We start from the raw sequence: 24657 nt of genomic DNA, 5'->3' as shown, positions 1-24657 counted from the left end.
CAATGAGCAGATCTGATTTAGGGGTGTGTATTAAAGATAAAAAGAGAAGCCAGGAGAAATGTGATGGGAGAGTGTGATGGAGTAGAAAAGGAGAAATATTAGAGGATGAACAGGGATTAGTGAAAGCAATCTGGATTCAAGATCTACGCCTTCATCATTCCATTGTTGTGCAGTCATTTGTCATATCTAGTTCTTCATACAACCATTATGGGGTTTTCTTGGCAAAGATAGTAGAGAGGTTTGTCATTTCCTTCTCCAGCTTATTTTACATATGAGGAAACTGAAACAGGGTTAAGTGACTTGCCCATAGTCACACAGCTAGTAGGTGTCTGAGGCCAGATTTAAACTCATGAAGATGACTCCTCCTGATTCCAAGCTTAGTGCTCTATCCACTGTACCACCATACCAAATTACTAAAACAAGACCTCAGTGGTTAACCTTGCCCACATCTAGCACTCTGCACACAGTTTACTCTGCATACATTTCTATGACATTAATTTCATCATAGCATTCATTTTCCTGCTGGAAAATGACTTCTTCTCAATGGGCTCCAAACTACAGAATGCCAGAATTACTCTGGGAGTCATTCAAAAGTTCCCATAATCAGACCCTATTCTGGGGAATACTTTTTAATTTGCTGAAATAAAATAATGCAAGCATATGAGAGACTTTGCTTATGCATGGTAGCCTATACCCTTTCTTTCCCACCAACCTAGGGTCCTGTGGAGAAGAGATCCTGTCCCTTTCAAAGGTGCTCTACTCTGCAGCTCAATTGTTGTTTGGAATGACTCCCATCTGCCTGGTATTCACTTACACAGCTGAACAGATGACTTGTTGGACTTCTGTCTCTGATGTCCACAATCTTTCTCCTCACTCCAGCTGGGATATCACATCTGGTTTAAAAACTAGAAGCCCTGATCATGTGAAAAGACATGGAAATTGTTAGAAACACAGACGGGGTTTAGAATTCCGAGCGCCACAGACTCAGAGTTGGAAAGGACCAGAGAGACCATCTAAGCTAAATCATCCCCCAAATGCAGGATAACATAACATAACATAATGCTACTAAGTATCTGAGGGCAGATTTGAACCCAGGAAGTCCAGCCTTCATGATTCCAAGGTCAGGACTACACCACGATAGATTCAGATAGAGAAATCTATAAAGATACGTATATTCTTAGAGGTATGTACGGACATTGATACGGAGATGTCCAGCAGTCACACAGGGGTCATCTCCCCCCAGCCAGGGCTGACCTCTTCACCAAGGTGGACGCACTCTGCACGCCTTAAAGCGCTACAGAAAGGCTCGCTATTCTTCCCTAGAAAAGGAGGGGCTGGATCTCACTGGAAGCCCACCACAAAGCCCTGGGGGAGGCCAGGGGCGGGGGAGGCGGCTCCGCGAGTCGGGACCCAGCAAACGCTAGCTCCGACCCGGCACGTGACTTGGCCAGGACCGCGGACAGCGACAGTGCTCGAGTCAGAGCATGCGCACAGGCTCTCCACGCACGTTCCCAGGGTGGACACACCCCCTCGTAGGGAGAGACAGAGATTGGCGGGGCAGCTCAGACACCCGCCCTGCTGCTGCTGCGAGCGGAGGCTCCGTGAAAACCCACACTTCAACTTCCGCCTCTCCCCTGGGCAGCAGAGCGGGACACGAACCGAGGCGGGAAAGGGGAGAACTTCCGGCCTCCCCTTGAAACGCGCATGCGCACGGCGACGCCGAAACGACTCTAAGGCCATTGGAGCCTGAGTGCGGTCTCTGTGTATTCTGGGAAATGGAGTCTTCTCTATCGTTGCGCCCGACGGGGAGCAGGAGCCGCCCGCTCCCCAGACGCCATTTCCCAGAAGGCTCAGCGGCGCTGAGTGTTTAGAGCGGGCCATTCTCCCAGGAGCAGGGTGGCGGGTGTCCTTTAGGTTCCAGCCCGAAGAGTGTGAATTAGAATGTGACCGAGGGAAACAAGAGGAGGAAGACCCGAGATGTAGGGAAAGAGAGGCTCACTTTCCTCCTCCGCCTGGGGCCGGGGCACCCCACCGCCCCTGTGCCCCGAGGCCCGTGGGGACAGGCCCACGTTCCCCGGCGGTTCGTTCCCACGGCCGCCCCGAGGCCCGCTGTGGGGACGGGAGGGCAGGCGGGCCCCCGACGGCTCCGACCCCCGGGGGTGGGGGATGCAGTGAGGGAACGCCCGTCCAGCGCCGGGCAAACGCTGCCCACGGGCGGGATGAAGGCGGGCTCCCCGTCGGGCCCCTTCCCGCCCCTGCAGCCTCTACCTCGGTGTATGCTGGACCCACCTGAGCATGATTTTAGAAAGTAAAACCGCTTACGAATAGCTAAAAAGAGTAGCTACCTCATACAAAGGAGCGAGAGGAGCCGACAGCGGAGTCAGATGGGGGAGCAGCACTGGTAGTTCTGGAAACCTCCTTTCAAGAGGGAACAATACACATATGTCCAGAAGAATACAAGTCTTCTAAATTCAGAAAGAAAGAAAACGCTGAGAGGAGACGGAGCGGGGAGACAAGGAAGGGATCCTTAAAGGAGAGGGAGAAGGAATAGGTAAACGTGGGGTACAGGATGAATGGGAATGGGAGGATAAAGGGGGGAATCCTTGGAGGGGTAGGCTAGGTAATAGCGGGGCAAGGGAGCAGGTAGAAGGAAAGGAGTCAGAAGGGATAGAAAAGAACAGATACAGACAAAGATCAGGAGCAGAATTTGTTAGGGAAAAAGGAGCAGGGGTGGTAATCATGATTTCCAACAAAGTTAAGGCTAAAATAGATTTAATCAAAAGAGAAAAACAGGGAAACTGTTGCCAGCCATAATTAGCAACTTTGTTTTGAACTATTTAAAACTAGACATTATAAGGTGGGAATATTGCTGTGACGTAGGAAATGAATTGGTGGACTTGGAAAAATATGGAAAGACTTGGACTTACGAAGAGGCTATCCGCCCTCAGAGAATAACTGATGACGGTATGATCTTACATAGATGCATATGAATGTATGTTTATATGACTATGTGTGTATATCCATGTTTAATTGTAGCCCGGAGAAGGGGAAAGAAGTGGGTGAAAGAACAAAGCAGAAAGTGCACAGCAGAGGACACAAGAAAACTTAAAGGAAGCAAAGAAAAGATGGACATCTCTCAGCACAATAGAGTATCGTACAGGCTTTCTAGGAATGGAAATTTATTGCTGCATATTTTGAATCCTCTCTCCCGTCCTGCTGTGTATATGGCAATATTTTTCTTTCTTATTTAGCATTATTTTACTTTTAGTATTTTTTTCTTGTTTTGTATTTGTTTTTAAAAATACATGCAATATTACAGGGTGGGTTGATGTATCTTTTTCTCCAACCCCTCTAACCAGCCAATACAAGGTTAACAGAAAGAAAAGGAATGGTCCGATTTAAAAAAAAAAAAAAAAATAAGCTCCTCTTCAAAATACAAAGAGGTAAAAGCAATGGATGGGAACCAGAATTCCTATCTTGGATGGCTGCTCCATATATAATGCCTGCATTGCAAAGGAGAGGAGAAATGTTGAAGATGTGATCTCAGAGACTATCAGTGATATCTTGGAAAAACTTGGACATCTGGGATAGCTTTTTGAAGATTTGTGGAAGAAAGAAGGCAGGAGGTCAAGGCTTCCAGGCAGTAGTTGCAGTTTGCTATGGAGTACCAGTTGACACGGGGAGTACATCTTCCATCTTGGAACTATCAGGGTAGAAGTAGAAGCTAGCTGTCTCACTTGGTTCCCAGCTTTTCCCTCCTGAGTACCTGACACCATCAACTCTACTGCTGTCCCTGCCAGTGGGGGTATTGCTATGCTGGTTTAATAGAATGATGGGGGAAAAGAGGACAAAGACAAATGGGATATTAACAAGATTGGAGAACTCTTAATTAGTGAGGCATCCTAATTACCCTCTTGGAAAGAGGCTTCCCACCTTCTGTACCCTCAAATTAGGGAATGAAGCAACCCTCTCACTGCCCAACTTCTCCAAAGTGGCTTCTTCCTCATTCCAGGAATGAGAAAGGACTTTAAAGCAGAAGAGTACTTTCTACTCCTGAAGACAGTACTGTTGGCCAGGCTGTTTTATAACCAATGACCTGTACTCACTCCACTTTGGCATTTTGTTATCTAGCTGCTAATCATAGCAGAACTAGATAAAGCATTTCATGTTTACTATATTTCAGGAATTATGCCACAGACTGGGAGTACTAATACATTTTTTTAAAAAGCCATAGTCTTTGTCCTCTGGGGTCTTAAATTCGAATGTACAAAGACGATCGATAAGAGAGAGAAGGAAAGGGTGGGGTGGCTTCCAAGCACAAGGCAGACTAGTCAGAAGAATAAAAAGTAGAGAAGAGACTCTGTGACCATGCTATATCCTGGTCACCTCCCTAAATAATAGTTCTAGGCAGAACCTAACCAATCAGAAGGGGTAGTTTCAGGGATGGAGGCTTCTCACCAGTGTGAGAAGGCTTCTGGGTAGGAGAGAAACCTCCCTTTTCAGGCTGACATGTAGGGAAGGTGGAGGAGACAGTGGCTTCTAATGGAGGTCATGCAAGCATTGGAGGTACATTAAGAGAGTACTTCCAAGCCACTAAAAATTTATACAGAAAAGAGATTTTACACTGAGATTGGTAATACAAAATGAATTTTAAAATGTCTAGGCCCAGTATATGTAAGAAAAGGCCAAGAACCCAGAAAGGAATATTAAGATATCCTGCAGATCTGGTGGGTCTCCTCTGGGATTCTTTGTTACCGTTTCTATGTGCTTGTTAGCCAAGATACTTTCACCTGGCTCTTACCAACTTTTACTTGAGACTGGAGATTTCCCTGAGTGAGTCACCTGGACTTGAAGTATTAAAACTTGTTATAGCCTCATAGTCTTCAGCCAAGTAATCCTCTAAGTTTACCAATCACTCTCTAGTACCTGTGAATGGAATACATCTTTGGATGGCTATACTTTATTTTAAAAGTTAGAAAATGGGTAAAAGAGGGCTGGGAGGGCAGTATTACATATAAAAAGCTATGTCAATTCAGGAAGTTGTCCCCACCGTAATTTCACAAAAGGGTAAACAAAGGCCATTTTTCAAGCAATATGATTTATTAATAGGTTGCAGAACATATTAACAAAGGAGTCGCTGGCCTGATAGAATCGGTCTAACCCTAACCCTAAATACCTCCGATTCTAACCCTAACCCAAATTCTGATTAGGAAAACCAAGGACACAAGAGTCACCTCCTGAGGAGAGTCTTAGCTCAAGCTGGTTTCTGTTTAAGGGGTAAACAAAAGCAAGGGTCCCAGTCCAGGTTGGTTAATGAGCAGATGTCCTGGAAGCCAGGAATATTCTCCTTCAAACAAGCCTTTCAGAAACTGCCAGTCTTTGAAAAATGGGGTCTGTCAAAATCAGCCAAAGGATGGATCACGTAGATCACATTGTTATTCACAATATTAATTTCCCTCAAAGTAGAAGGGTAAAAATGGTGCTTATTTAGTTACAGTGCAGTGGAAGGTAAAACAATTTTTATCATCTGAATGTATGAGAGTCCACCTAGAAAGAAAAAGTAAAGCAATAAGATGGCACCTCCAACTGAAGGCTTTCCCACATTCATTTAGGAGGGATTCTCTCAATTATGAATTTTCTGATGCTTCTCAAAGACCAAAACAAAACTACGGATACTTTTACCATATCAATTACCATTACTGGGTTCCCCTCTCTGAATTAGCTGGTATTTCCTAAGGATTGAGCTGTTGGTGAAGGATTTCTCATGTTAATTACATTTAGATGGTTCCTCTGCAATATGAGCTCTGGAGAATGACATTACCTCTGACAGTTATTTTTTTTTACCATATTCATTACATTTATACAGTTTTGATGCAATATGAATCCTCTGAAATAGAGCAAATTACATCCCATGATTGAAAGCTTTCCCACACTCAGGACACAAAAAGTTTTTTCTACTTTGTGAATTTTCTGATGTTAAATTCTCCTATTTGAAGGTTTTCCACATTCAGTACATCTGAAGGGTTTCTTTTCAGTATGAACATTCTAATGTCTCCACCGTAGTAAGGTATTGCTAAAGGCATGTTCGTGACATATAAAGAGTTTCTATCCAGTATGAGTTTTCTGATGTACAGTAAGGTTTCCTTTGAGCGTATAGGCTTTCCCACACTGAGTACATTCAAAAGGCTTCTCTCCAGTATGAATTCTATGATGTATACTAAGAGACCTCCTTTGGCGGAATGCTTTCCCACAATGAATACATTTAAAAGGTTTCTCTCCACTATGAATTCCCTTATGTATAACAAGATTTGAACGGTGGCAGAAAGCTTTCCCACACTGAGTACATTCAAAAGGTTTCTCTCCAGTATGAATTCTCTGATGTACAACAAGGTATCTCCTGAGGGCAAAGGCCTTCCCACATTGAGTGCATTCGAAAGGTTTCTCTCCAGTATGAATTGTCTGATGTCGAATAAGAGATGAACTTAGACTGAAAGCTTTTGCGCATCCTGTACACTTAAAAGGTTTCTCACCAGTATGAGTTTTTTTATGCCGACTAAAAGCTGCCTTATGGCTGAAAAATTTCTTACACTGTGTACATTCTAAAGGTTTCTCTCCAGTGTGAATCATCTGGTGAACAGTAAGATGGCTGCTGTGCCTGAACAGTTTGCCACACTCCTTAGACTCTAAATCTTTTTCATCAGTATCATTTGTCTCATGTAGAGTAAGAAATTTATTATAGCAGAATGCTTCCCGACATTTAGGATGTTCTAAAGGCTTCTTTTTAATATGAATCTTCTCATGATTATTAAGACTGGACCTCTTAATAAAGCTTTTACCACATTCATTACAACTAAAGGGTTTTACACTACTATGAATTCTCTGGTGTTTGCTAAGTATCCCCCTACTGGCAAAAGCTTTACCACATTCAGGACATTTAAAAGGCTTCTCTCCACTATGAATTCTCTGATGTTCATTAAATGCTCCCCTGTAGAAAAAGGCTTTCCCACAGTCAGTACATTTGTATGGTTTTTCTCCAGTATGAATCTTCCGATGCATAATAAGTGAAGGCCTGAGACTGAAAGCTTTCCCACATTCAGTACATTTAAAAAGCTTCTCTCCAGTATGAATTCTCTGATGGTCAGTAAGATAGCCTTTCCGGCTAAAAGTTTTCCCACAGTCATTACATTTGTAAGGTTTCTCTGTAGTATGAATAATCTGATGCTCAGTAAATGTTCCCTTGTGGGCAAAGGCTTTCCCACATTTAGTACATTTGTATGGTTTTTCTCCTGTATGAATTTTCTGATGAACATTAAATGATGACCTACGGCTGAATGTTTTCCCACATTCAGTACATTTAAAAGGCTTCTCTCCAGTATGAATTCTCCGATGATCAATAAGTGTTGTCCGGTAGGCAAAGGCTCTCCCACAGTCAGTACATTTATATGGTTTTTCTCCAGCATGAATTTTTTGATGCAAAGATAGTGATGTCCTATGGGCGAACGCTTTCCCACAGTCAGTACAATTATAAGGCTTCTCTCCAGTATGAATTCTCAGATGTTCAGTAAGCAAGTACTTATGCTTGAAGGTTTTCCCACATTCATTACATTTGTAGGGTTTCTCTCTGCTATGAATTCTCTCATGAATCCAGAGTACAGACTTAAAACTGAAGGCTTTCCCACAGTCCCTACATATATAGGGTTTCTCTCTTCTCTGGGAATGGATTTCCTGATGCTCATAAAAAGAGTGCTTCAGCTTAAAGGCTTTGCCACATTCATTACAGTTATAGGGTTTCTCTCTTGTGTGGACTCTCAAGTGCTTTTTAAGGACTGAGTTGCTACTGAAGGATTTCCCACATTCATTACATTCATATGACCTCTGTGTAGGAGGTATTCCATGAACCTGAATAGGATCTGAGTGACAAGTGAAGGACTTCTTGCATTTACTATACTTACAAATAGAAGAGGGAAATTTAGTGTCTTGATTTAGATCTGAAAACTCTTTGAAGTTCTTATCAAGGGTATCATATTTCTGCAGAATTTTTCCTGTTGGAAGTTCCTGTGGTGGAACAATGAGTGACACTAGACTAAACCTCCTCCCTACCGTATTACATTCATAAACCTTCAACTCATTAGTTTTTCTGTGAATTCTTGTCACTTCCTTGGACTGTCTATTCCAGCTGCCCTTCTGCTTCTCTGACTTGACATCACATTCCCATGCTCTTTCCAATTTGGAAATAAAAGGATCATTCTTGGTGATTATCTCCTTAGCAGACTCTCCCAGAGAAACAACTGGATTTGGAGTCCAGTCCAAGTTTTCATACCTTGTCTTCAAAGTAATGGAATCTGGGGAGGGGAAAAAGCAATCAAAATTCACTCTTGTCTACGTTGTAAGAAAGGAAATTAATTTTATAACGTTCTTAATTCTGGCTTCTCATGAGCAAAAGTGAGGATCAAAGAATAAACATAAACATTGTTAAGAGGGACCTAAAGCCCAAGATATGTGTGAGGGACACAACATGAATAATGTGGAAATATGTTTAACATGGCTGCACATGTATAACCTATATCAGGAGCAGAAAGGTGACAAAGGCAGGGAGAAAAATTGGGAATTCAAAATTTTACACAAAATGAATGTTGAAAACTATCTTTACATGTAATTGGAAGGAATAAAATATTATTTACAAAAAGAAATGAGAGATGTCTCATAAAGCCTTCAAATACAGCTGAAACCAATAAGCACAGTTGATCCACAGGTGTCTATTAGAGAAGGAATGTAAAACCAAGATATATGTAAAGGGAGGGTATGGTGGAGTAGAAGAGGAGAAATATCATAGGATGAACAGAGGTTAGTAAAAGAAATTTGGGATCAGGCCTTCATCATCTCATACCTGAATAACTACAACAGTAATCTTCACCACTAGCCTTTTTTCCAGCTCACCCTACATACATTAACTTTTCTATGACATTAACATCATCATCTTATTCATTTCCCTGACTAAAGATGGTCAGTTTCTTCCCAACAGGCCCCAAACTACAAGATCTCAAAATTAGGTGGGGAAGCACTCAAAGGCTCCCACAATCAAGCCCCATGCTACCTGTTTTGCCTTATAAGAAACTTCTAGGCAATAAGCTTTACTTTCATGGGATTAAAAAAAAAAATGAAGGTACATAAAGGACATTCCTCCTAGTAGTCCTTTAGTAACCTAAGACTTTCCTTCTCAACCAACCCAGGTTTCCTTGAGAAGAGATTCTTTCCATTTCAAAAGTGTTCAACTGAGTAGCTCAATTACTGTTTGGAATGAATCTCATCAGCCTGGTCTTCACTTACACACCTGGACAAATGACATGTGGGACTTCTGTCTCTGATATCCAGGGTCCTTCCCCTTGCTCCAGCTGGGATATCACATGTGGTTTAAAAACTGTCAATCCTGATCATGTGAAAAGATATGGAAATCATTAGGAACTTAGGCCCAATTTAAAATTCTGAGCAACACAGATTCTCAGAGCTGGAAAGGACCAAAAAGGCCAGCTAATTTATATCATACTCAGTTCCATCTACAACATATCCAGTGAAAAGGGAGATCCTTTAAATCAGTCAGTACTATTTGGATTTATTTTTAGTTTGATTATAGGATTAAACTCCCTTCTTTAGGGAAAACTAGCCCTAACAGATACACCAAACTAACCACAGATATCACTTCTTTCAAGTAAATCCTCATCCTTATTTGTTCCATGAAAAGAGACAGTACTAGAAACTCCAAAGTAGAGTACAAAGCACTTCTGTCTTTTTATTCTTCACATTTTTGGGGGATGATCCACAGAGGTGATTTGGCTCACAAGGAAAAGGAATTCATTTGAAAAACTTTTTGCCAAAATTCTAGGAACATTTGATGCCTTCAACTTGTGTCATCTGAGAGCTTAGGATAGGATATTTCATGTGAGGGAAGAGGATGAGAAGGTGTACTTTCAGGGATGCCCAAAGCTGTTATTTAAAAAAAAAACAGCAATAGAACATTTTTTAGTTTTGAATGATTTGAATGACTGAGCAAATCCCCACATTACATCTAATTCTCTATATTCCTGAGCAGCAAGCCCAGCTATTAAACACCAAGTTCAGCTTTACAGACATTCCAAATCACAAACAAATGCTAATACAAAGACACCACAATAGACGGATTTTTGTACAGAGCAAAGTCATCCTTACGCAAAGAAGCCAGGTTCCTGTAATTCTCCAGCATCACTTCCCTGTACAGGCCCCTCTGTGCTGGGTTCAGTTGTCCCCATTCTTCTTGAGTAAAGTCCACAGCCACATCCTTGAATGTTATCAATTCCTGAAAGAGTAACACAGATGATTGCTTCTCCTAAATTTTTTTTTCAGCCAAAGTGAAATAAAGTTTATGAAATGTTCACCATGTTGGGATGACTCTTAAGGAGCCTAAGCATTTGTGATGCTTGTTTGACAAGCAGGCCAGATACAATCCCAGTTAGTCAGAGCTGGATTAAATCTGAGCACCTTAATGGAGGCAAGATGGAATTTACATATAGAAGGACAGTGGGAAAGATCTAGTAGTAGACCACTACTAGAGGTGGTCTAGTAGTCTGGGAGGAGTGTCTAAGGAGGATCTTGATGAGACTGGGGTAACTAGTGATGTAATCAAGGGTGGGAAACAGCTAGAGGTAACTGGGAGGTATCAGACACTGCAGGGCTTGGGTGGGGGCAATCCAGAGGTAACAGACAATAGAGGGCCAGGCTAGGCCAAGGGCAGCAGATATGAATATGAAAAGCCAGATTAAGCTGGAACATTCAGAGGGAGTTCAGGAAACTGAACTCCATCTGAACCCCATTATTTCCCCCTAAACATATGGGACCCAAATTTTTGGGGGGCTAAGGGCGAAGTTCTCAGCTTCTGAAACTGCTTCCTGCTGGGAAGGGGTGTAGAGCTGTCCCTGCCTCCATGGGTCCTGTTCAAGGGGTAGACAGCCTGAGTTGTCATCTGGAAGCTGATCGCTTGCACTCTGGAAAAGGCAAACCTAGCAAGGAGGTTAGGCAAACACAGACCAAACAGGCACAAAAGGAGTATAAAGAAAAGACAATTTCCCTGGCATAAAACACAACTTCCCTGGAGAAAATTAAAGATGACTATGGCAAGGTCAAAACATAGATGGGCAGGTTTGATGGGGAGTTTTTTGCTGTCAGATATCTCCTACGTGCCCTATGGGCACGTAGAACAAGAAAAACATATTTTGAGTAAATAAAAACATCAGGCTGGGGGCCCCACACTTGCCCTTGGACCACTGGTGGAGGGGGGCACTCGAGGGCACTGCTGCCCACCCTTGCTGTGAGGGGGGCAGGATGCATGCATCATGCATGATGTTCTGAAATCGGGGTCCCGGGGCCTTGAGGACACAGATCTTTGGTGTACAGTGGAGAACTTGATGAAACCTTTGCTTTGCCAGGTTACTCCTCGTGCGGTGCGAGGATGCACTTCCTGGGTCTTTGGGGAGCGCCTCTCAGGTGGGAGACAGAAGGCTTGGCTGCACTTGCATTACGTCCATGGAGCTTCAGCAGGAGTGGGGAGTCAGGTATCCTCTGGCTAGTGTTGCCATCGACTGAGGGCTTCTGTCGGGAAGTCTTTATTTGGAAAAACATTTTAGCTGCTCCACCAGAGTGTTTCAGACAGTTCATGATTCCACCTCCTGAGGATTTCAAAGTTGGCATGAAATTGGAAGCACATGACCCATGGAACGCCACTTCTATCTGTAATGCCACAATCACTGGAATTACTGGTACCAGATTATGATTGCGACTGGATGACAGTGACAATACAAATGACTTTTAGAGGCTTGCAGCTTCTTCAGACATACAGCCTATTGGAACATGTGAAAAGAAAGGAGGCATGCTTCAACGTCCTCTGGGATTTCAGACGAATGCCTCATGTTGGCCAATGTTCCTCTTAAGAACATTAAATGGAGATGAAATGGCACATGCAACATTCTTTAAGAAGATGAGCCAACCAGCCCATTACAGATCATGACACTGCACACATTCCTGCTTCTGCTGTCATTTTGGCATCTACCTCCCATGTACCCACTTTAGCAACGATTTCTCCCAGCCTTACAAATTTAGCTCTTTTGAGTCCATGTCAGCTATCATGCGATCTTGGATCTTTTGGGCCCATTATATATGGCCAGTGCAACTCAAAAAACTGAGAGGTCAAAATCATATGATGCAGGCCTGGAGGATTACAGACAACAAGCCAAACGTCTTTTAAGTATGTATCTATCTTGAAGGGAATCAAGGTCTTAGGCAGACAAAAATCTTCTGAAGACTCTGGGTCCAGAAAAAAATTCCTCTTCAGAGGTATTTACTGATGTTGCCAAGGAAGGATGGCTCCATTTCTGACTACTTGTCACTGATAAGGAGGATGCTGGAGTCACTAGCAGAGACTTCATCAGCAGGAGGATAAAGGAATATAGTAGTCTGATGAGATGACTCCAGTCCTCCAAAATACAAAGGTACATGGAGAAAACTCATTCCAAACATGAGGAAAACATTTGAGAAAAAGTCAACTGCTGTAGCCACCCTTGGTTTCAGACTGGAAGACTGCCCCCCAGCTCATACCAATTGGTATATTCCACTAATGGTTGACATATGCTGCAAATTAGTTGAAGAACGAGGACTTGAATATACAAGTATTTACAGAGTACCTGGAAATAATGTTGCTATCTCAAGTATTCACGAAGAACTCAACAAAGGAATGGCTGATATTGATATACAAGGATGATAAATGGCGAGACTTGAAGGGGATTACAAGCTTACTGAAATCATTCTTCAGAAAACTTCCCGTGCCTCTCCTAACAAGTGATAAATATGCAGACTTTATTGAAGTAGATCAAAAAGAAGATCCCCTAGAGTGTCTAAAAACATTAAAAAGACTAATTCGTGATTTGCCTGAACATCATTATGAAACCCTTAAGTTTCTCTCTGCACATCTGAAGACAGTAAAAGAAAGTTCAGAAAAAAACAAGATGGAACCAAGAAATCTAGCCATTGTTTTTAGTCCAACCCTTCTGAGAACATCAGAAGATAACATGATACATATGGTGGCTCATATGCCTGACCAGTGCAAAATTGTAGAAACCCTTATCCAACATCATGACTGGTTTTTCAGAGAAGAAGGTGCAGAACAGCCTCTTACAACAGTTCAGGAGGAAACCACTGTGGAATCTCAGCCAGTGCCAAACATAGATCATTTACTGACCAACACTGGAAGGATGGGCTATCTCCTGGATATGTGTAAGGCAAGAAATGGATAGTCTTCAGCAACAAGTGGAAGAACACAAGATCACAATACATGAACCAATGCCTTCGTGGACTCATAGATGGAAAATCACTTAATGTACATCTCAGTTACCTTCCCTTCTGCTACCTCTAGACATCTCAAAAACTCCAGGGTTAACCAAATGGAACACAACCACCCTGCCCACATCCATCCAGTATTGGAACAATGACCCAGTGTCTTTATAAGCTTTATTTTCCTGCAGAGAAGAAAACACTTATTTTGGACCTTTTCCTTTATTTTTCAAAAACATACACCCTATAGTTGGATGACTATAACCAGGAAAAATAAAACCATGTAATTGTTAAAAAGAAAAACAAAATCAACTGGCCTGGGGTCAGGTGCTAAGGAATGGGTTATGACTCCCAAAGCCTGTCCTCCCCTTTCATCAACATACCGAGTGAAAGGTTTTTCTAAATTGGATGGAGCTAATACTGGAGTGGTGGTCAATTTAGTTTTCAAAGTCTCAAAAGCTTTATCCTGCTTCGGGTCTCACTCTACAGGGAGTGAATCAGTGCTTTGTATAGCAATTAATGGTTGCAGTCCTTCTCAGGCCTTGGGCTTAATTGTACATTGACTGCAATGGGGGAACACTTTAGGGTCTGGGAGGCAAACAAGTCTGAGGTGGCAGAAGTAGCAAGCCTAGGAATTCCCAGATTCCAAACAATTGGCTGGTCTCCCACACTTTCAAGCAAACATGGGGAGATGTGGTAAACAGAAGGGAAAGGGAAATGGGAGGTTTAACTAGAGAAAACTGACTCCCCAATTTCACCATTGGGTCTCTTCCCAACAAGGGGGTAGGGCAAGATGAGATCATAAGGAAGGAGCATTTAAACAACAGATCCTCAACTAGGCTGGGGAGGAGGTATGTCTGGAGGCATCCCTTAATATCCCTTTCCATGATTATGACCCGATGAGTCAATGGGAGGGTAGCGCCCCAGGAACTGGTTAAAGCAGAGAACTTAGCCATGTTAAAGTGGGTAACCTTACCTTCAGCCTCAGGTTTTGCCCAGGGATTGGTGAGAGGTGGAGAAAGTGGGAGCGCTGTCAGCACCCAGGCTTTCTTGTCATTCCAAGTCTTGAGAAGACTGGAGGACAGGGTACTGGGGAGTGGCTCAACCACTTTTCCAACCTGAGGGACAATCCTTCCTCCAATGTCCCTCCTGGTCACATGGGCCTGGCTCCACAGGTGTCTGTTCCTGGGGCTCCCTCTGGGGGGCGCCCTGGAGGGGCACTCATTGGACCAGCGACCCTCCTTGTGGCATCAAAAACAGGTTCCCCACTGCCCAAGTAGCCAGGCTTCCTCCAAAGGAGTGCCCTGGAGAGGTACTCCCCGGATCTTTTCCTGGCCATGGCAACAGCCAAGAATTGAGCATGTTCTCTTTCCTTTGCTGCAATGAGGCCTCTGTTGTTAATGACTTCAAAGGCTATCTTCTGTAATTGGGCCTGAGGTGTCTGGGACCCCACTGTCAACTTCTGCAGTTTCCTCCTAATATCTGGAGCCAAATGATTAATAAAATACATGCTAAGAACTACTGCCCCTTCTATAGAGTCAGGATCCAAATTTGTACGTTTTTAATAGCTTCTACTAGCCGGTCTTGAAAAAGGGCAGGGTTTTCCTTTTCTCCCTGAGTAATCTCTCTAATTTTCTGAAAATTTACTTGCCTTTGAAATGCAGATCTCAGGCCTTCTAGCAGGCAAACTACCATGTGGTCTTGCTTTCCCCTACTCTCACTCTTCTGATAATTCCATACTGGGTCACTAGTGGGAACAGCAGCTGCTCCTGGGGGGTATTTTGTGGGGTTACTGCTAGCCAAACTATCTCCAAACTTCTGAGCTTATGCCCAGATCCTTCTTTTCTCCTCAGTGGTACAACAGATAGAGAAGAGGAGATGCAGATCACCCCAAGAAAGCTCGAATTGTAGGGATACATCCTTAAAACCCTCAGTAAACCTAGTGGGGTCATCCGAGTATCTCCCCAGTTTCTGTCTGACCTGAGTGAGGCCTGAGATGGAGAATGGGACATGCACTCTAACTGTCCCACTAGAGGCAGGCACTTCTCTTGGGGAAAAATTCTTGAAGGGGCCTGGGAAGAGATAGGAAGTCCCCCTTCCTGTGTGGGAGGGGCTGGGGAATGCTGCCTGAATTGGATTAGGCTACAAGGCTGGGGGATTTACCTGGCAATGGGAAAGAGCAGCTGCCGGGAGGACAGGAAGATGGGTCAGAGAGGGAGATGCCCCAGAGACTGCTGTGGGGATGGGGCCTGACACCTCAGTGGGAGTAACCTTGGAGAGGGGCTGAAGAGGGAGGCACCTCAGCAAGACCCATGGCTGAGGCCTGGGGAGTGGAGGGGGCCGAAGCCTCGGGGGCCATTAGAAGAGGGTCATCAAAAATGTCTGGTTGACCCTCATTACCACTTTTAGGGACAGTTCTAGCTACAAGCATTTCACAATCTTTCCTGAGAACAGGCTTCTGAGAGAGCTCAACAAAGGCCATTATGTAGGAAACTTCTATCCATTTTCCTTTTTGGTGGCAGTATAATTCAAACTGCAAAAGAATATAAATTTTTAAAGTCCCCAAGACAGGCCATGCTTTGCGGCCCTCTAGGCAATACTGAGGCCAAATATTGTTGCAAAAGAACACGAGCTTTTTCTTTTTAAGTTCTTTAGAGAAACTAAATTTTTCCCAATTTTGTAAAAGACAACCCAAAAGCAAACTTGGGAACTGCGAAGGAGTGAGTGAACCATTATAGGCATGGGGGCTGGAAGCCCTTTCCTCCGTAAAGGAAGATCTGGGAGTAAGGCTTGAAAAACAAATCAAACAAAACAAGACCAAAAAAAAAACCACCTAAACGTACCTGAAGCTTTCCCAAATCCCTATCTCGGAGAGAATTGAAAGAGTCTGGCATACACTTCCAAACAAGGCCTCTGTCCCTATCTTCTTGCTTCAGGAAGTACACCTAGGTCCATAGCCATAGGTCCACTTGACCAAGAACCTGGACCAGACAGCCTCTTAGCAATCTGATCTACTAGCTGTCAGGCCCGAAAAAAAATTGCTTCCAAGGTACTTGGAAAAGGAGAAGGGAATAAGGAGAGGGGGAGTCTTACATACCTTCTAGTCTTGACTGGAGAAGAACTTGAGATTAGCAGTGATTCCCGGTCTGGGAACCATACTGAGGTTTGGGGTGCTTGGGACCCCAAAATACAGACATGCCAGGTCCTGCTGAATGAATCGACTCAAGACTTCTTCCAGCCAAAGTAAAACAAAGTTTATTAAAGGTTTGCCATATTGGGTTGACTCTTAAAGAGCCTAAGCATTTATGATGTTTTTATTGACTAGTGTGCCAGATAGAATCTCAGCTAGACAGTCTCAGCTAGACAGAGTCTGAGCCGGATTCAATCTGAGCCTTCTTCTTCTACTTTTACAGACCAAGAAGACGGAAACGAAGGCAACAGAATGTAGAAGAACTGGTTCTCACAGTACTGAGGGTTTCAGTGTGTTTTATCACATATTTGTTGAGGAGCCATTTACTACATGCCTAACTTAAGATGGGAGAGCACACAGACAATTTCATGTTCTTCCTTAAGTTCACCTATAGCAAGAGTTTTCTTAATCTTTTGTTGTCATGGACACTTCAGGTTGGCTTAAGGTGAGAATTATGTCTTTAAATAATTGAAGGAAATGCTAACTTTGAGGTAGAGCTTAGTAAACATAAAGATATGGGGTTTTCTGATCCAAGTTCACAGATTCCTTGAAATCTATCCTTAAGCTCCTCAGGGAACTATTGACACCAAGTCAACAACCCCTCACTGACAGCATTCTAGCATCAGGTAGCATTTACTGGACAACCCACCCAGCAGTTGGAGAATGAGTTTGAGACAGTTCAAAGCTCAAAGTTCCAGAGAGACATAGATCAATGAGACAAGGTATGTAAAGTGCTTGCAAACCCAAAACTGCTACAGAAGTATTACCATTACTTATAACTAATATTGTTCATAATAATACAGGGAAGAAATTCTTTTTGGTATCATTATCCCAACTCTCCTCTCCTCAGATAAAAGCTCACCCATCTAACAAATAACTACACTAAAGCAAAACAGATCAACACGTTGGCCATACTCATTTATGTAAGCCTACACTGAACGGTTAGTTGAATGTTTTTTGAAGGTGAGTTAAAATTCACTTGCACATTTATCTGTTTCTGGGGAAATATTCTTTAGTTTGCTCAGTTTCTTTTTTTATTATATTGGTTTTTTAAAAATAGTGTTCTACAACTGGGAGATATATTTCTATAAATATTTATCTATTTCATTTAAGGTAGCATATTTTGCTTCCATATAATTTCTCAAATTTTATAATTTCTAAGGATTGTTTTTTAATTTTGGCAATTTGTTTTTTTTAAAAAGAGTGACTTTTTTTTGGTTGTTCCACATTTGTATTTTGAGTTGGATTTTTCTCCCACTTTTACTTGTCCTTGATTTTCAAAACTGGTCTTTTGATTAAGTTGTATTACATGAAAACAGTTTCAGTAACTGATGGAATTGTAATAAAGCTGCCCCCAGCCCTAATATTCTAAGTTCCTTACAGGCCTCCCTGATTGGCAGGCCTGTCCTGATCTGACCACACAGCCTGGCTTTAACCGCACCACAAGCCTGCAGGATCAATCACAGGCCTCACTGAATAACAGGCTCACTGTCCCTATCTAGCCACTGCCCTCCCACCCCCAATCAATACCCTAACTTGCTCATGTAGGTCTCACTGCCTAGCTAGAACAGCAGGCGTGTCCATGGACTCATACCCCACTATAATAGCAGGCATGTCCACGTCATAGAATCCCAGCCACTGCCCCCAACCCCATTCCTCATATTTCTTACAGAAACAGCACGTATGTCCATGCACTCAACCACAACCACACCCATCTAATCTCAGACAGGATCACAATTGCAAGCCAATCAGAAAGCAGCACCACCAGGATGCCAGAGCAAGATGTGGATCCCAAAATAATAGAACTGACTTTCCCTGAGTAGGAACCTTTGCAGTAATGGCAAAAGCTAGTCTTTAGGTGAACTTATGACAGACTTGTTATGATATCATAACCATACATACATGCCCCCTCCCCATGAGCTTTTCTGTATGCATTGTGGGTAATCTCATATACAGTTGCACCAAGGCTGGGACCCCTCCCCTATTACCTAATCCTTTAACAAATCCATCCTGTCATTTTATTTTTCCTAATCTGTTGTGTAATCAGCATCATTACACTATAAAATTAACTGTCTTTTCTTACTGAAGTTGCCAGTTCCACCTTGAAACTCTGCCTGCAGAGAGGTGTTACTCTCAAAAAATGCCTTTGCTTACACTGGAGATGGTCTGAGACAACCCCCACAACATACCATGAAACTACAACAACTGCATTTTGCCCTCATCCACCATTTTATGAAGTTAAGTTTAACTTCCTGTAAGTCATTCAAATTCAAGGAAATCACAAAGCTACTCTCCCTTCCTCCCAACAGTTCCCAGATTTGGGAAACGTCCTGATCCTCTCCACCAATATGAAACAAAATGATTCAATCCTACATCCTACTTTTGACACCTTTTAACTGTATCATAACTGCAAAAAGCAAAGCTCAGCGGTCCTGCTCCTGACCCAGAGCCTTGGTCCAGATTTCTTCTGTGATTTTTCTCTGTAACAGCTTTGGTTTGTTTTTTTAACCTGTTGTATTTCTAGCTGTTATTCTTTTTATATTTTTTGAAACTACATGAATTCATTAACCTGTTCTTTCTTTCTTTGATTAATGAAGAGTGCTTAACATATACAATTCCCCAAGGATACTTTATCAACGTCCTACTAGTTTTAGTAATCATTTTCTTAATTGTTTTGACAAAACCATCTATTGTTTCTACAATTCATTTTCTTACCCACCGATTCTTTAAGATTAAGTTATTTCATTTCCATTTAAGTTCTATCCTTTCTCCAAATCCAATTCACTGATATTTTCTATTGTGTTTTCATCAATAATTGATGTGTTTAATATTCCTGATTTTTTAAATGTTCATGAAGATACCCTCCATATGTATAGACATCATTCTCAGATTTGAAAGGGATGAGGAAAGTAGGCATACAGAATGCTGAAGAAGTGCTCTGTCCTCCATACACTCTATGATTCAGTCATATGGGCCTCACCCCCCTCCCCGCCCACACACACATTCCTCCATCTCTCACCTCTCTACCTTTGAACTGGCTGTGTCCTTCCCCTCTCCCAGACCTAGAAAGCCCGCCCTCCTCACCTCATAGCTTCCCTGGCCTCCTTCAAGACTCCACTCAAATCTCTTCTTCCAGCCAATAAGTGAGACACAACCCTCCCCACCCACCCCAGCTGTTCCTGTACTCCCTGGGAGAGTACATAGCAGGAAGTTTCCTTGTGGCACCCAGGTGTTATTATTCCCATTAGTGCGGGAGCTCCACTGTTTCTTTTGGCCGTGCTTTCTAAGCTTTGTTGTTACTTTTCAGAAGCACCTAAGGGTATTTGTTTTCAAGCAGCGGCCATATTCTCTTCCTCAATGGCCCAGTTATTTGTGACTTCAGATACCCTTCAATGAATCTAATTCTAGATATTGAAGATCTGTGCTAGTTTTCTTTTTACTCATGTAACCAACTGATCACCAGAAAATCAACCCAGTTCCAAAGTATTTATTTCTAAATGGTGGGAAAAATGGAGAGAAGATCCTGTTTACCTCTACTGTCTCCAACAATTCCTCGCATGAACCCTAAAATTTTCAGAAAGGAAATTCTGCTTACATTGTTTGACTTTTATACGTTTTTGTTTCAGTTAAATGTGTAAATAAATACTTTTGTATTCATTTTTATCAAGAATAAGAGCCTAGCTGGAATAAGAACCAAACATTTAATTAATAATCATCTTTTTTGGTATCTTAAAATGTTTAAGATTTTTATTAAGGGCTATAGAGATACCTTGACTTAATTAGAAAAAGTCAAGGAGAAACGGAATAAATGAAACATTATGGAATAATAATAATGAGGAAGAAGAAAAAAGGAAGAGGGGAAAAGGGAGAAGGATTTCCAACCACATATGGCTTAAAATAACTGTACAAATTAAACAGGCGCCACCACTTCAAGGGACTCATGATTCACACTAATCTGTGCAATCAATCATTTTTTTTTAAAGAAAAGACTTCTCTTTCTGAGAACAGGCAACAGAATTAATCTCTGGGGCTGTTTCTTCCTGCACCAAATATGAGGGTGGGGCAGGGCGATCTACTGTCCACTGCTGTTCTTTTCTCACCATTTATCAACCTGACATCCTCTGTCTGAAAAGGCTCATTTTCTAGGTGAGAAAATCTGGGGCTCTGGTGCTTCCACATGGTTGGGAAGAGACCAAAGGTAAGGGTCTACTCTACTCTAAGAAACAATGCAGCATTTAGGAGAGAGAAAAAATCCAACTCACCTGGGCTCTGTCTGGCAGGAGATCAGAGGTCATTCCTTCCTCCTTCTCTGTGCTCCTTTCTGGAAAATGGAAGGGGCTTGAGAAGGCAAAGCTGAGGGGAGAAAAGAGGCCATGAGGGAAATCAATTCTGATGTGTATTCCAGACTCAGCAACTTGGAAATCTCCAGACAACCAAGAAGGATGATCCCCATGATCTCTACACAAAGAGAGGTCAAAGGGCTCCCCTGAGCAACCATGGCACTGCACGGAAAGATTAAGGATATAGACTCTAGAGCCTGAGACCCTGACCCAGTCTCTGTGCTTGCATCAGAGCCCAAACAATAATACTGTGGCCCAGTAAATGGGGATTCATAGACTTGTTCCTCACTCGATAACCATCATATAATCATTAAAATACTCGTAATCAGAATTTATACACAACATTATAGTTAGGAAAGCACTTTACAATGATTTTGCTTCCATCTCACCACCACCGTGAGAGGCAGACACAATTATTATCCATCCTCATGTTACAGATGGGGAAACTAAGGCAATCAGAGGCCAAGTGATTTCCCCAGGGTCACAAAGCCAGGAAGTGAATGAGGCTGAAAATGAACCCAGAACACCCTGACTTCAAGCCCAGAGCTCTAATCACTGTCTAACTTAGCTTCCTCTTTAATTAATAATCACCTAACTGTGAAAACAAGCTTCTCAAAAATAATAGCCATAGGGACAGCTAGGTGGCACAAGTGGATGGAGCACAAGCCCTGGAGGCAGGAAAGTCAGCCTGGGACACTAACTGGGACTCAGGACAAGTCCCGTAAATCTATTACTTTAAAAAAAGTTATAACTAGTAATGGCTAGCAACTATGTAGCACCTAATGAAAAGTCTGAGAGACATAGTTTTGGGTAATTAATAATCAATTTATTAATTAGACTAGTCAAAAAAACCCACAATTTGAGGTCTGCGGTTTTCTTAGTAGTAACCGAAGACCCTACACGGAGGTCTCTACAGGTTTAAATACCTTTGGAAAAGGTGGTGTCCCTGAGGGTGAAAATCAACTCTGCTTGGTTAACAATTAATGAGAGAATGAATATTATAATGAGGTGGCTTTTTCTAAAGAGGGGCTAGGGGGACTCTGAACACAGATCACTTTGCCTCCAGCAACCTACACAAAAGAATCAATTCTCCACCCAGTCCTCCCAGAGTTGAATAATGAGCCCTACTTCATGTAGATTAAATTCTATTTCACCTTTAATCAGAGATAAATTCTCCCAGTGGGCGCAGTGCCAGCCAAGACAGAGGACAACAGCCTCATTATCAGCCCTGTCCCACACAAGCACTGGGCTTTGAATGAGGAATAAAAAGTTAAAATGCTATTAATAACTAACCTAATAATACCTGGCTACTAATAAAAAAAGAGGATCTTTAGGTCCTGTATACAAAGCTGGTTATTAACAGAAAAAGAAAAGTATCATTTTTCTCAGTACCATGCACTGTGCTAAGTGATTTATAAATATTGTCACACTTGGTCCTCTGAACAAACCTTGCAAGTTAAGTGCCTTTATTACTATTCCTTTCACTGTTAAGAAAACTAAGGCAAAGAGGCTAAGTGACTTGCACACAACGACTAAGTGTCTGTGGGTAGATCTTCCTTATTCCAAGTTCAGGGCTCTACTCACTGGAGCACCTGGCTAACATTGCTAACATTGGACTAACAAACTGTTAATCACTTGAAAAATTCTCAACAAAATGCCATGATGCAAGTGAAAAACATTTTTCCAAATACCACGCCAACTGCCACTGTCTTTTCAGAGTATGGCAAAAGCCTGCAAAGACAAGGACTGGTGAGGGGGTGCAATGAATGGGCTGTCCCTCCTTCCCCAATCTTGCCCAGGAATAGCCATTGGAAATTGGTCTCCCTACCCAGGCTTTGTAGAGTGCATTTTTCACAGCCACAAGAGAGAAAAGGAAAAAAGCTGGCTGCAAGACAGGGATGTTTCAGGGGCCCATCTCTGGTCTCCAAAATCCTCAATTTAATGAGGAGATGGGAGAGTGGATAGAGTGCTGACTCATCTTCCTGGGTTCAAATCTTGCCTCAGATACTAGCTATATGACCCTGGGCGAATCAGGTAAACCCTGTTTTGCCTCAGTTTCTCCATCTGTAATATGAGCAGGAGAAGGAAATGGCAAACCATTCCACTATCTTTGCCAAGAAAATCCCAAATAGAGCCACAAAGAGTACGACATGACTGAAAAATAACTGAACAACAACTACTTCCTGAGAACAATGTGACCTTCTCCCCTAGTCCTGGGGTACACAGATCACTCTAACTCTAATCTAACTGAAATTTTATGATTATTTCAATTATTAATTTCTGTATAATATTAAAAGAAAGAATTCCAAAAGTTTCACCTGACTACCAAAGGTCACAAAATAATTAGATTCCCTGCCCTAGTCTATACTTTTTGTGTACACAACAAAAGATAGAGGGAATTATATAAGCCCAAGAGATGGGAAAGGCAGGTGAGGCCTCACAGTCTAAGAAACATGTCCCCTGCAGCTGCACTCCACAAACATTTCTTTGTGATACGGACCCCTTTGGCAACTGCAGTGAAAGCTCTTCTCAGAATCTTGTTTTAAAATGCATAAAAGTGAGTATCTTGGTTTACAATAAAAACTATTACTGAAACACTGTCATCAAAATATTTTTAAAACTAAGTTCATTGACTCCAGTTTCGGATTCCCTAAACTACACCATTGAGAGTGGATTCAACCGGCAGGATTTAACTGAGATTTTTTGGGGGGATCAACATGCCTATATCAACAAGCATAAGTACCACCAGTTGGCTATTTATATGAAGCTCATAAGATAATGCATCGTAGTGAGCTCTTACCTTGTCATAAAGTTTGTACTTACTTTATATATTACATTCAACAGGTATATTTTACGTTTTACAGATATATATTTCTATACAGTATATATGTACACATAGGCATATATAATACTTTACACTCATCATGCCCTCAAAGGTTTACAAAGGGAAATACATATTTGATCCTCACAACCCCCTGCAAGGAAGCCCCTATTATGAGCCCCGCTTTAAAAATGGGAAAACCAAGGCAGACAAAGGACAAGAGACTTTCTCAGGGTCACACTGCTGAGAGATGTTCAAAGCCGGAGGCGAACCCGGACCGTCCTCGCTCCAGATGCAGAGCTCTATGTCTCCCCTAGAGCCTTCTTTCTCTGCCTACGCAGAATTAGAGATATGTACGGACACTGATACGGAGATGTCCAGCAGTCACACAGGGGTCGTCTCCCCCCAGCCAGGGCTGACCTCTTCACCAAGGTGGACGCACTCTGCAGGCCTCACAGCGCTACAGAAAGGCTCGCTATTCTTCCCTAGAAAAGGAGGGGCTGGATCTCACTGGAAGCCCACCACGTAGCCCTGGGGGAGGCCAGGAGCGCGGGAGGCGGCTCGCTGCGACGCGCACGTGACTTGGCCAGGACCACGGACAACGACACCGCTCGAGTCGGAGCATGCGCGCACTCTCTCCACGCACGTTCTGCGCCCCCTCAGGTCGCATTCAGCGACTCACGAAGTCCCCACGGGGAGGACACAGCCCCTCGCAGACAGCGTACCCACGCGGAGAAATTCGCAGGGCAGCCCGCACACCCGCGTTGGTACGCGCGGAGACTCCGCGAAAATCCACCCCCAACCTCCGCCTCTCACCTGGGCAGCAGAGCGGACCCACGAAGCGAGCCGGAAAAGAAGACAACTTCCGATCTCCCCTTGAAGCGCGTCTGCGCACAGCGACGCCTGAAATTCCGGAAGCTCATTGGAGCCTGGCGGGAAGGGCGGGGCGGGGT

At 42.9% G+C, this 24657-nt stretch overlaps 1 protein-coding gene and 1 long non-coding RNA gene across 2 annotated transcripts; one reads left to right on the top strand and one right to left on the bottom strand.

Annotated features, from left to right (window-relative positions):
* Nucleotides 1-1483: 1483 nt before the first annotated feature.
* LOC140503266 (uncharacterized) lies at nt 1484-3105 on the top strand. Its single transcript, XR_011966761.1, has 2 exons — nt 1484-2551; nt 3037-3105. It is a non-coding gene; the product is annotated as an uncharacterized lncRNA (long non-coding RNA).
* A 1974-nt stretch (nt 3106-5079) lies between these two features.
* LOC140503260 (uncharacterized) lies at nt 5080-24628 on the bottom strand. Its single transcript, XM_072607062.1, is given in 6 exon segments — nt 5080-5943; nt 5946-8342; nt 9332-9427; nt 10204-10330; nt 20806-20896; nt 24521-24628. Coding segments are annotated over 6 exon segments (2859 nt in total). The 5' UTR covers nt 24628; the 3' UTR covers nt 5080-5902.
* Between the last annotated feature and the right edge of the window lie 29 nt (nt 24629-24657).

This window comes from Notamacropus eugenii, chromosome 5 (genome assembly GCF_028372415.1).
Source record: "Notamacropus eugenii isolate mMacEug1 chromosome 5, mMacEug1.pri_v2, whole genome shotgun sequence".
NCBI lineage: Eukaryota > Metazoa > Chordata > Mammalia > Diprotodontia > Macropodidae > Notamacropus > Notamacropus eugenii.
This window is presented reverse-complemented; position numbering and strand designations above follow the sequence as displayed.